At 36.1% G+C, this 13592-nt stretch overlaps 2 protein-coding genes and 1 long non-coding RNA gene across 4 annotated transcripts in view; 1 reads left to right on the top strand and 2 right to left on the bottom strand.

The window, feature by feature from the left end:
* LOC107689245 (ATP-binding cassette sub-family D member 2-like) overlaps window positions 1-3133 on the bottom strand; it is a 16143-nt gene extending 13010 nt beyond the window's left edge. The window contains exons 1-4 of one of the 2 annotated variants that reach the window (XM_016487188.1): window positions 2676-2812; window positions 2030-2592; window positions 954-1134; window positions 671-792 (exon numbers count right to left, since the gene is read on the bottom strand). In XM_016487188.1, coding sequence (XP_016342674.1) covers window positions 671-792; window positions 954-1134; window positions 2030-2592; window positions 2676-2727 — 918 coding nt within the window. In that variant the 5' untranslated portion in view covers window positions 2728-2812. Of the gene's footprint in view, window positions 1-670; window positions 793-953; window positions 1135-2029 lie in introns of both variants that reach the window. The other variant, XM_016487187.1, reaches the window with a different exon arrangement.
* Window positions 3134-4852: 1719 nt separating this feature from the next.
* Window positions 4853-5356, top strand: LOC107689259 (uncharacterized). The gene is made up of 3 exons (XR_001634317.1): window positions 4853-4944; window positions 5030-5093; window positions 5252-5356. It is a non-coding gene; the product is annotated as an uncharacterized LOC107689259 (long non-coding RNA).
* Window positions 5357-10293: 4937 nt separating this feature from the next.
* LOC107689243 (proton myo-inositol cotransporter-like) overlaps window positions 10294-13592 on the bottom strand; it is an 87437-nt gene continuing 84138 nt past the window's right edge. Inside the window, exons 8-10 of the mRNA XM_016487185.1 lie at window positions 12322-12440; window positions 11993-12145; window positions 10294-11594 (exon numbers count right to left, since the gene is read on the bottom strand). Of these exons, the coding sequence (XP_016342671.1) occupies window positions 11368-11594; window positions 11993-12145; window positions 12322-12440 (499 nt within the window). The 3' untranslated portion in view covers window positions 10294-11367. The remainder of the gene's footprint in view (window positions 11595-11992; window positions 12146-12321; window positions 12441-13592) is intronic.

The following is a 13592-nucleotide window of genomic DNA, read 5'->3' as shown; positions in this document are numbered from 1 at the left end:
TATATATATAACAAAATATGTGTGTGTGTGTTTGTGTTTATGTGTGTGTGTGTGTGTGTGTAATGGTCAGTGTTGGGTAGGTTACTCTAAAAAAGTAATTCATTACTAGCTACTAGTTACTGTGCAATTAGATTACTATACTAATTACTCTAAAAAGTATTGCAATTATTACAGTTTCAATTTTGACGCTAAATCCGCTATTGTTTTCTATAGAAATGATTTATAGTTTATACAGTGTTTAACATAATGACATCAAAAGTAACTGTAATTAAATTACAGAAAAATGAAAAGTAATCCTTTACTTTTTTAAGGGAAAGTAATTAAAATGATCATTAATTAATGGTCATTAATTCCTTAGTATTCATTACACCCAACATTGGTAATGGCTGCTGAAAACTCACATTTACCAACAAAGGAATAGGCCTAAATTAAATTTTCAAACATATTCAAAAAGAAAACTGTTCTTTTACATTGTAATAATATTTCACAGTATTGCTGTTTTTACTGTATTTCTGATCGAATAAATGCAGCCTTGGGGAACATAAAAGAGTCTTCTTTCAAAAACATACAGTTTTACATAGATCTTAAATTAGCATTTATTTCCTTTTATGTAAAAAGGATATAATTGTGAAAAATGTCAAGAAAGAAGAGCATGTTTAATTTGTTTTACCTCTTTATAAGAAGACATGATCCTTTCAATGGCATCAGCCCCTGAGGCCAATAGATTGCGAGCTGTTGTAAAGGCCTCTGTTCTTTCACTCACCAACACTTGCGTCTGACCGTCAGCCAGCTCTTTAAGAAACAAATGAATATGAAACATGACATCTTTAAGCAAATACTACTCTTATATGACCTATAATTCTGAAATAGAAGCACTGGAACATCATTAAAATGAAGCTCAACAGAAATTGCAATGAGATTGTATATATAGTACAAACTACACTTCCACATACTGTTGTCAGCAAAGCCAGTGGCAGTGATAATGGGCACTGCCACCATAACAAGGCCACTTCCACTCCAGACGTACTTCATGAGGAACTGTTCAATCATGATGTACCACAGACGTTTTGATAGAATGAGGTTCATCTGCTCCGCCAGGGCACTATAACACTTCTGCAGCTGCCTCATCTCCACCTGCCACATGAGAACACATTAAACATACCAACGATTGAGAGACTTCAAAAAGTAAATGGCTAGTTATGGAAATCAGAAATTAATCAGATTAAACAGAATTGCAAAGTTTGCTTACAGCAAATTGTATGGGTCAAACTTATAGATTTTTCTCTGATGCCAAAAAATCATTAGGATATTAAGTAAAGATCATGTATCTCAGCCAAATATTGTCCTATCCTAACAAACCATACATCAAAAAACGCTTCTCCATTCAGCTTTCAGATGATGTATAAATCTCAATTTCAGAAAAATTGACCATTACCACTGGCTTTTGTGGTCCAGGGTCACTTATAAACAGTGTTGGGGAAAGTTACTTTTAAAAGTTACAATATTGCGTTACTCCATAAAAAAGTAACTAATTACGATGAATTAATGCATATTCATATTTATTTTAGAACTACAGTAACATCTTCTGATTTCTCTCAACATGGGGACAGGAGAGCTGTCAGTCAATAAATTGGAAAAAAAAAGTAACTTGCGTTACTTATTTGAAAAAGTAACTCAGATATTCTCTTGTAAATTAAAAAGTAATGCGTTACTTTACTAGTTACTTGAAAAAAGTAATCTGATTACGTAACTTGCGTTACTTGTAATATATTACCCCCAACACTGCTTATAAATGATGTACTTCTTCACCATATGTCCCCATAAAATGTGACTTCCTTTGCATTTTTGTAACATTTTTATATATGTAGGCCACCGTGTCTGACACGTTTAAAAGTCTTCTGTCATTTAATAAGCAATCACATTTGCACTATATGATTGTTGCATTTCCTCGCCTTATGCCCCCCAGAAAGCAATTACTAAAGTTATATTGATTTTTATGCATGCACATGTGCATTATGCGTTTCCTCACCGTATGTCCCCTATAGAAGGCGATCTCCTCTGCATTGGCTATGATTCTGGAGTGCACATAACGCAAGTAGCCCTTCCTGTGCGCCTCCTCCGCCACCAGCTTACCGAACCTCGGCGAGCAAGCGCGCAGGACCTTCGCCGTGGCGAACACCACCAGACCCGCTAAGAGAGTGGGTCCGGTTGCGTTCGCACCCCGAGATCTCGCAGTCTGTATTAAGGTATATGAAGTCAGTATCACGTCCAGGATGGGTTTGGTGAGGTTTGAGTACAGATGCGCAATGGACTGCGAGAACATCATCACATCCTCGGTTAGAGACTGGTCCGGGTTCGCCAGCCTCCCGTCCATGTTGCTGACCTTATAATAGGTCTGATCGGTGAAATACGTTTTATATGCATGATCCACCAAACGCGTGCGGAACGCGAGCGCGAGCTTGCACTCCAGATAGCGGATCGCGCTGTTGACGAATGTGGCCGGGATGGCGATCAGAAGCCATTTCATCAGTTTGATCATGAAGCTCCGCGGCTGCTTCTCTACCATCGTTTTCACTATTTTACCATCCAAACCTGCCACATAAATAGACAGAAACGTCCGTGAAACCAGAGCTAGTGAATGTAAACATAGTAAACCCAGTTCTTTAGTTACAAACCTTGGGAACACGATTTGAACCAGTTCAAGAACCTGCTTGAAGAATTCCGCATTGACGCCGGGTGATTTACTAAGGCTAGAGGCAGTCTCTGGTGTGGCTTTAGGAGCAGATATCAATCCATTCTCATGTCCCGGTGCAGACGCGTTGTTCTTGGTTGTTTTCCGTTGATTTATTTGTTTGCAGATGATGGAGTAAAGCGTCTTCGCTCCGTATGCGGCGGCCGCCAGGAACACCGCTCTTTTCGCCGCAGTGCTCTGATTCCATCTCACTTTTGATGCTGCATGGAGGATGTTGCTCATTTTTTAATTCTGCTTTTACACAAATAAGTCGTTTGCAATCTTCAGTTTGTTCCAAATTACATCCATAGGGTCACTCAATGTCTTAAACAGAGAATATATACTTATAATTCATGGTGCCGTAAGGTTGAAGCTGCACCGCTATGCAAGACGCTTCCGTCATTTGGGCTTCTCTCGCTGGCTACGCCCCCACTCCACGCTGATTGGTTGCCGCACTTGACGTATTTAAATATAACAGAATGGTCTGATTACATTATTTAAAATTGTAGTTAAGAACTGAAGCTTTAAAAGATCTAAGAAATAAAAAAAAGCTAAAAGGATGTATAGAAGTTTTGAATCCTTTTCTTATGAAAATTGCTTGCAAGTTATCCCCTGTCGTAGTTTTTTCTTTCTTTCCTTCTTTTTTTCTGTTTGTTCCTTTGATGCTGTTATGAATGTAATTGATAATATGTATGTTGTATTAATGTTCTTGTTATGTAATAACGAATGTCAAAATGAATCAATTGAGTCAATGTCAAAATGAATATTTGGTTTTTAAATAAAAATTACCTTTGAAATAAAATATATTATTTTAATATATAACATATTATATTAATTATAGTTATATTAATATAATATTATAATTATATTCATATATAATATATAATTAAATATATTATATAAATGTATGATACAATATATTTTATTATCATTATATGATTTTCTTGTAATTGTCCAATTTTATGATGTGCTTTGTCAATAATATTATTTATAATCAAATCTAAAATCTGAAACAACTTTGCTGCGTCCATTTTATTTCCAGTGACATTTTTAATTAATAACATTTATTCAGATACTGAACTGAGATATTAAAATTAGAAAAAGAAAAAAAAAATGAATCGCTGATGTGGGTTGAGACCACTTATATATATATACTGTGTAGTATATAATATAATATATTATAGATCAGTGGTTGAGACCTGTTATCATACGGTCTATGGTTGTGACGTCACTCGCGCAGTTATCAGTTTATGATATTTACCTTATATCTTATCGGTTGCTGCTCTTAACATTGACTTAATAGCCTCATAACCTGAAAAATTACCATTTTTACAGAAATAAAAAAAACCGCCTAAACTGAGGGCGACATGAACTGGGTCGGAGGATCTAGGTTTGTGCTAACTTGCTAACTTTATTGAAACTCGCTAATAACTGACTTTATATCATTACTTGGCTGTAAAATGAACATTTCAAGGAGGTCAAAGCAGAGATGTCAAAATTACTTTATATAAATTCATTAAGTTTATATATGTATATACGTGTCTTAACTAAACAGGAGCAGGTTTATGAAAAGCAAAGAAGACACAACAAAACAAAGAGTAAGTACTTTTCACTCTCCAAACTAACTGTTTGAGACTTTACACTCTTTTTAGTAACTACATATTCTTAATACTACATTTCAACGATAACTTTATTGTAAATACAAATATTAACTACAGTTATATGAATTTAGTTGCATTAATTGATAGGGATTAGACTGGGGTCACAGGTGGTTAGGTTTAGTTTTTTAGTGTGTTATTTTATATATCTTAAACCCGTGCTCTTGTAATTCTCTGTTTCAACTCAAGGCGTTTTTTCAAAAGCAAAGGATGAAAAGAAAGTCAAATATTGTGGACTCACCCAAAGGATACAACCCTGACAATATGGATCTGCTGACATTATTCATAGTCAACCAGATTTCATCAAAGAAAGAGCAAACAGGTACAGTGATGGTGCACTTATAAATGAACACAACGCAAACATTCTTTTATGGCCTTTTAATAAAGCTCATTTGGAGAATCATATGTTATCATTTGTCTTCTAGACAAACCAAACACAAACCTTTTGACTGGTGTGAAAAGAACCAAAAGAGCTCTGAAAGAACCCTCAGAGTTACCAATGAGCCCTTGTTCTCCTTCAAATCTGAACCTAGTTACCAGTCAGCCACAGTACTGGTATGTTTCAAGAAGCTTTGTTATTCCTTCTAGGCTATATTTCTAAATGATTTAATCTACAGATATTGAGTATTTGTTTCAACAGTATTGATACGCCGGGTTATAAAGTCAGAAAACATCGTCTCTCTGAAGAATTCAAGTTCACGCCGGTAAGGATGACTAAAATGGTCACTACCACAAAATCATTCGCCAGTATTTTATTTAGTAACCACTGACATAATATAAATTTAGCATTAGTAACAATTGTAGAATTCATATGCATAAGTTTTTATCATACAGGGTTTAATAATGGTTTCTTCATCCTTAGCTGTCTCCTTTGCTTGAATCGAACCTGTCTGATGCCAGTGGCTCAGAAAATCAACCGCAACCACCCACAACATCTTCTGGCTCTTCAGATCCAATCCAACCCAAACCTGCACCACACATATCCTCTTCTCTGCCAACTCTGGAAAATCTGAACACTATGAAGAAAACTCCTCAGGTGTGATCATTTAAAATCATTTAAAAGTAACCCAAATTGTTACAGTTTATGACTCTTCAGTTTGTGTCATTCGCTCAACCAACAAAGCTGGCTAATCCATGGCCAGATGAAGCTCTCATGCAAGATGTGTCACACAACAGCAGAGCAGCTGGAAATCAGTTTGAGAGCACATTACCAAAGTGAGTACAATGATATTACTATATCCCGATGCAATATGTCAATAAAAGAGAATAGACATGGGAAAGTGCTTGTAACATGGAATTAACAGAATGTGTTGCAGCCCAGAGAGGGGAGAGCATTCAGAGGCCTCAGTTTTATATCCACTCAACCCTTTAAAGAGCACTGACGAACCAGAGGAGCCACTGTTCATAGATTTTAAGAACTTAGATTATAAAGGTAACAATATAGCTTCTAGCACATAAGATAGCACAATAAGATAATGCACTCACTGTATAAAAATAGAAATGAAAACCCGTAGAAAAAGTCACAACTTTCCAGAAACAATATTATATGCAATGATTGATTGACTTACTCAGTTAATAATCTTTCCAAGGCTCCATGAGCACTCAGTCCAGAGTACAGTCAGTACTTTAATACATTGTATATTACAGATGTTCTTTATAATTTTCATTTCTTTTAGTGCTCGACTCAATGAATTCTTGTGACAGATCACAAAACATGGACAGTAATGGCCACCTCTCGACACAGGTATACGCTTGTGCACTCAAGTCTCGAAACACACACACATGTTGTGTTTCCATGTTTTATGGGGACATTCCATAGGCGTAATGGTTTTTATACTGTACAAACTGTATGTGCTATTGCCCTACACCAACCCTACCCCTAAACCTACCCCTTACAGGAAACTTTGTGCATTTTTACTTTCTCAAAAAAACTAATTCTGTATGATTTATAAGCTTGTTTCCTCATGGGGACCTCAAAAATGTCCCCACAAGGTCAAAATTGACTAGTATTACTATCCTCGTGGGGACATTTGGTCCCCATAACGTGATAAATACCAGGTACACACACACACACACACACACACACAGTTTTGTTGGTAAAATTGCTGACTAACTTTAGTACATTTATTGTTTACAAATACTACCCCCTTGTGGTTAAAAGCAACATAGACAAAAGCTTCAGTAGATTTCTAATAAACTTGTTTTTAGATGCCAACTTGGCTTGTGTTTTGACCTTCTCATTTTTTTTTCTTCTTCAGGAATTTGTATGTACTGACAGCAACACATGTAAGTGTTCTGGTTATTGTTTTTTATAAAGTATCATTTTAATGGCGCTTACTCAGAACAAGACGTTTTATGATGTTTCAGCAGGGGCTGATGGTAGCAGTGTCTTTGTGCATGTTGGAAAATCTCCAAGAGGAGTTCATCTCAGCTCAGATGATGTAAGACATTAAAAACTGTTCTGTAATTTGAATAATCCTAATCACCGTAATAAAGAAAAAGGTTTCTGTAATCTCTCCTAGTATATAGTGCGTGAAACATGAACACATCTAAACATAATGAAAGTGTTTGGCTTTGTTCCTAAAAGCATTTCAGTGGATACACATTTCACTTCATTCACTAAAAGAATACAACATTTACTGTGTTGATAAACACATCTTTCGCTTTAAAATATGAGATATGATATTATCATGTGAAAGTCAGAAAAGTAAAAAAAAAAACAATAAAACCTATTTTATAGCTTTATGATCCCCTGAAATTTTCAAAATCAATGAAAAAAAAAAAAAAAGGTTATGCCATTCTGAAGATAGTGTCAAGGCAAAGCACTGTTGCTTATCGGTGGACAGTTTAACAGAAACACCTTCACAAGCTCCATCCTGCCAACAGGAGGCAAAATCTAACTGTGATGGTCAAAGTGAGGTAAAATCCAGAGTTTGAGACAGTCTGAAACAGTGAACTGTGGACAAAAACATGAGGAAAATCTGTTTGTTTTTCTCATCTGCAGACAGAAGCACAAAGACGTGATGGGACTCTCCCAATAACCTTGGAAGCAGGGACACAAACAGGAGCTTTATCTTACCGAGATGTCTCAGTTCAGTGCTCACTTATTCATCACAGCAACACCGTCCCTTTCCCCTCTGCTAATAAGAAAACCAGCGCCTTTACCACAAGGTGGCAGTATTCTAATTTTAATCAGTTGCTTAATCCAACAACACATACTTCTCCAAAAAATGGGCACAAAAGATCAGGAAACATGCCCTCAGGGGCATTAGCAACAAACCAGCAGGCACAGAGACATCCAAAATCACAAATGGGCTTCTCCTTCCACAAACTTCATAGTCAGAAGAGCATGAAAAGAGATCTGTCGTCAGCTTCGAAACATTCTTTCTGCAAAGCCTCAGGTAGAAATAACTAACCCATTGTGAAACCTTACAGAACACATTTTCCAAATGTTTCTGATCAACATGGATCTTCTTAAAGGAATAGTTCACCCAAAAATGAACATTGTCATTTTTTTCATTCCTTCATGTCTTCCCAAACTTGTATTTGCTGTTCTTTTCAGAATAAATAGGACAACAAAACTTGATAAAATTAGTGCGTACAACTGAAGTTTCAGAGTAGAAGTAATTTTCAGCATGGCACATTGTGTTTGGTTACAATATGTGCAAAACTGGTGTTACTAACGTCAAACCATGATGCAGTGCATCTTGATGCGGCAAGGAGGGGTAGATTTCAGCAAGTAGATTGGGTCCAGAAACATTTGACTATTTTTGAAATAAATTAATGATTTTTTCATCAAGGATGCATTAAACTGAACAAAAGTTACAGTAAAGACATTTATAATGTTACAATAAATGCTGTTCTTTTGAACTTTCTATTCATCAAAGAATCCCCAAAAAATGTATTGCTGTTTCCAAAAAGTATTAAGCTGCACTACATAACGTTAATAATAATAATAATAATAATACATGCTTCTTGAGCACCAAATTAGCATATTGGAATGATTTTTGAAGTATCATGTGACACTGACAACTGGAGTAATGGCTTTGCCATTACAGAAATAAAATACATTGTAAAGTATATTAAAATAGAAAACAGTTATGTAAAATTGCAATAATATTTCACAGTATTACTGTGATTTTTAATATTTTTGATATAATGAATGCAGCCTTGGCGAGCATTAGTTATTTCTTTCGAAAACATGAAAAAATCTTAATTTTCTTAGAATGTTTGCCTCATTTATGGGTGAACTATTCCCATTTCATTTAATGAAACTGGTTTGAAATCTGAAATAGTATGTTTATGTCCTTTGCTTACTCCAGAACAGAAAAAAGAGGAGAGCAGGAAGAAAATAGACAAGTGTGACTACCCTCGGTTGGGCGTCAGGCGTGCAGGAGAATTTGTGAAAGAGATGAAGAGATGAAGAACTTCACAGCAGAGAAAGGTGTGAACTGGGTTTCTACAGAAATGAAAAAAAAAAAACGTCAAGATGTTGCTGACGTTGAAGCATAGAAAGGATTAGACAGTAAGCAGAATTACATTTTGAAAAAAATGGATTTGTTACCTCAGTTCAGATATGATGAAAAACAATACTGTATGTTATATATCTTTATTATTATCTCCAAGTACATTTTCAAGTTTTCAAAGTTCATATATTTAGTTTCATAGAATATAAATCTAGCAAAACATTTACAGCAACAGTAATCAAATACTGTACAACACAACATTTGTCCTCACTAGTTTCCATCAACAGTATAAACGCTACTTTTTGTTTCACATACAATAACAAAAAATACATCCATACACTTAAAACAGATGTGTTCATTGGTAATAACACAAAAGGCTGTCCATGTTGGAGCACCTCCCAAGTACAATCTAAAATTCAAATACATCTGGTATACATGAAACTGCTCAATAAACCTCTAAATTACATCATACATGTAGACTGAAACTCATTGACTTTTCTAATGTCTCTATTCAGACTCTAGTTGAAGCAATATGTTTTATGTTAGAGATTCAGTTGTCTTAAAAGAATAGTTCATCCAAAAATGTCAAAAATCTGGGATTTTGTTGTCCTTTTTGGAGATTGGCTTTCCTTACTGTATGCTTTCATTATATGGAAAAGGGCAGCTTGAACATTCTTCAGAACGTCTCCTTTTATGTTCCACAGAGTAAAAAAAGTCATAGATGTTTGGAATGACTTGATTGTGAGTAAACGAAGACCGAGGTCCATTTGTGGGTGAACTATTCCTTTTAAAGTCTAAACTGATATAATGCCAAACACTATGCCAATTTAATTCGTGCTTCTCTCAACCAAATTAAGTTTTATCCAATGGAAAATGTCGAATTACACATAATCATGTATCTAAACAAAACACAATACACAAGGCCTGATGTGCACAATTATTTATCACTGAACAGAGTGAAACCTTTAAACAGGAACTTGAGTCGACATTATTGGTTTCTTCTAACTTGGTTTCAATAAAGCTACAACCACAACATAGAGATTTTCAGGTCGGTTTGGCACACCTTGATGTGTATTTGTCTATTTGTATACTTACAAAGCAGCACAACAGAATATTGGATATTACAATGTACTTGTCAAAAAGGTTATCCTACACTGTTCCATGGACAAGACCAATGCGATGACTTTTGTACACTAGGCTACAAGGAAGACAAATTAAACATTTAAATTACATTTAAAAGCAAATCATTACAATTTTGGTAACACTTTAGTATAGGGAGCAATTCTCACTATTAACTAGTTGCTTATTAGCATGCCTATTATTAACATATTGTCTGTTTATTAGTACTTACAAAGCACATATTCTACATGATCATATTCTACATCCCTAATCCTACCCAATATCTAAACTTAACAACTACCTTACTAACTATTAATGAGGAGTCTATTGAGGCAAAAGCCATAGTTAATGGTTTGTTCATAGCGAAAATTGGACCTTGGGTGACCAAAATTTTAAAAGAAATGAGTCTTAACCACACAGTAATAATGTAAACTGTCAAAACGTAAGTAAAAAATTGTGAAATATTTTATAAGGCCACACTACACTATCACAGGGAACTGCAGAAAGCTACATATGACATTTTGTGTCAATCATCTTTAATCCTACAAACATGAAGTTTCAAATTACAAAATAAACTACTGTACTTCAAAAACTAGACAGTGATCGCATATTACAAACAAGCAATGTGATTTGCTACACATTTTCAAAGCCTTAAAGATTTTAATGAGTAGGCCAGAGGGACATGAAAATGACGTTTATTCACTTGTGTTTGATTTTTGTTCATATTTAGGGAGTTACTTCAAATCACTTAAAGCAGTTGGTTTGGATTACTTGTAGACTACTAATAAAAACTGTAGACACACTTGAATGCCAAAAGCGTGCAAAGCTGTAATATCGGCAATGGGTTGCTATTTGAAATATATAGAAAAATTGATTTGTTAAATATTTTTGATCTCTACATAATTCCATTAATGATATTTCATATTTTAATGACTTCACTGTGAAAAATACTATTAAACGATGAGTAGGTGCGTCCAAACTTTTGACTGGTAGTGTAGCTTATATTTTTCTTTGTGTGCATAAGTGTTATTTTCTAATATAAAATTTGCATTGAGTTCGCACTTAGACATGACATTAAGAAAAAAATAATATCCTTCTGCATACATATTATTGAATTTACAGCTAACATCTCATTTTACATAAATAAGCAGAGGATATTCATCCGACAGTGGAGAAAAGAGCCAGTAGATCTGCATGTACTGTGACGCAAAAACATACTGACGATATTATAAAAGCTGACTTGGCACTGCGTGTTTGTTTGTGTGTGCTCTACAACCCTGTTCTTGAGAGGCTCAACCTGACCGATACAGTGGGCGGACCTGATGTCAGGGTTGAATGAGGCTCAATCGATACCTTCTCATTCCTGTTTACCAACCTAGAGGTTTCACATGAGTTATTCGACATCTGATGCGTCGTTGTCCGATAGATGGTAGTTTGACCCTTTCACCCGGATGTATTCCACCTGCCGATCCTCATCAGAATCCGAGATCCCGCATGAGCAAAGCCGGTTTTCAAACAAGGACTCAATCTCTTCTAGCCGCCGTCCCTTAGTCTCGGGCAGGCAGCCATAAATGAAAAAGAAACCAGTTAGAGCCAAACTGGAATACAGGAAAAATACACCTGGGAAATGACAAAGAGATGTTGGTTAATAAATGAGCATAATTTTAATAATTGCTAAAAAATAACAAAACTATACAAGACTTAAATATATAATTTTTAATGGCCTAGATGATGTCGGCAAAAAAAAGTTGTAAAAGTTGGTTTAAATGCAAAGCAAGTTATTCTTTTTCAGTAATGTGAGCTGTGAACAGCAAATTCAGGAAAGTGTATTTAGAATATTAATTTGCACAGGGAGTTGTTGACTTCCAGAGGAAAGTAATACTGAGTCATAGACATAATTAGTTCTACAATGCCTTTATGCGCAGTACACTCTTGATGTTGAGAGATCAAATACCGTATTGATGCTGACAAAAAGGTCATGTTCATGACTGCTGTCACTCCCCTAATTAGAGCATTACCGTAGTAAGTCAGGTACTGGGCCATGTGAAGGAACGTTAGAGACACCAGCACATTGAAGGTCCAGTTCACTCCGGCCGAACAAGCATTGCCTGTGCTTCTGGCCCAAAGAGGGTAGATTTCAGAATTAACTGTCCATGGCATCGGTCCCATTCCTGTCAAGAGGTGAAAGTGTTTTAAATTACCGCAATGCAATGTCACCATGAGTATATTACAGGTATAATTCCCTTTAGAGCAACCTCTGGTTATGTCTTGCTGAGTGGCACAATGGTGATGGATTGCACTGCTATGGTATTTTTTTATTAATTACAAATAGTTATGATCATCTTACCTGGGGCAAAAAATGCGAGATAGAGCACCAGTCCCAGGAGCACAACCCATGAATAAGATGTTGGGCAAAAATTATAAGCCCATATACCACTATCTGGCATATGTGTGGAGTTGGAGCACCTGTTAGAGTTGAAACAAACACACAATGAATTTAATAAAGGTGAATGACTAACTATCAAAATGTTTACCATATTTCAATTTTTCGAAAATTTTATTATTTTTTTTAAATTCAATTAAAAAGCATCACAGGATCAATTACATCTAATATCATACAGTAATGCCACAATTAAAGGGATAGTTCACCCAAAAATTAAAATTTTGTCATTAGTTATTCACCCTCATGTTGTTCCAAACCTGTAAGACCTTTGTTCATCTTCGGAACACAGATTAAGATATTTTTGATGGAATCTGAGAGCTCTCTGACCCTCCCATAGACAGCAAGGGTCCTTACACGATCAAGGCCCAGAAACATAGCAAGGACATCGGTAAAATAATCCATGTGACATCAGGGGTTCAACCGTAATTTTACAAAGCTACGAGAATACTTTTTGTGCAAAAAGCTACGAGAATACTTTTTGTACAAAAAGCTTTATTGTTGAATAAAGGGAAAAACTTTATTCAACAATTCGTCTCCTCCACGTCACCCTAGTGCCATTTTGGAGAGTATCCACTGAGTGTAAATTGTGTATGCTGTTTTGTGTCAGCTGAGCCACGCGGATATGCTGTTTACGTCATTTATGCTTTGATTTGAACGAAAACAACGTATCCGCGTGCCGCAGCTGACTGTCACGGGTGCACTGCTGAGCGGACTGAGGAGCAAGGAACGGAGAGAGACGAGGAGTACGTCAACCCAAATGGGTTTAATTAATACAAAGGAACACTCACGCAATACATGTAGACATAGACATTCACATTCACATATATTAACATACAATACCGGACCCTGGAGCACACACAGGGAACACTATTTATATACACAGGAGGAGGGGATGACGAGACACACCTGGGAGCAATGAAACATCAAGGGAAACACCTGGGACAAATGAACTTAACTAATCAGGACAGGAACAGGAAACTAACCAAATAAGGGCATAGGAAGGCACATGGGGAGCAAGACACACACAAAACATGGAACAGAGTCTGACATAACGCCCCCCTCTGGAAGGCGTGTCCTCACACCATATAACATCCAATGGGGAGGGGAGGGGGTGGGCACTCTGGAGGTCCCTCAGGACAGACACGGGACAGTGGGCCTCCAGAGCGATACCCGTT

Source organism: Sinocyclocheilus anshuiensis, unplaced genomic scaffold, assembly GCF_001515605.1.
Source record: "Sinocyclocheilus anshuiensis isolate Anshui unplaced genomic scaffold, SAMN03320099.WGS_v1.1 scaffold882, whole genome shotgun sequence".
Taxonomy (NCBI): Eukaryota; Metazoa; Chordata; class Actinopteri; order Cypriniformes; family Cyprinidae; genus Sinocyclocheilus; species Sinocyclocheilus anshuiensis.
The sequence above is the reverse complement of the archived record's forward strand: the minus strand, read 5'-3'. Positions and strand labels throughout refer to the sequence as shown.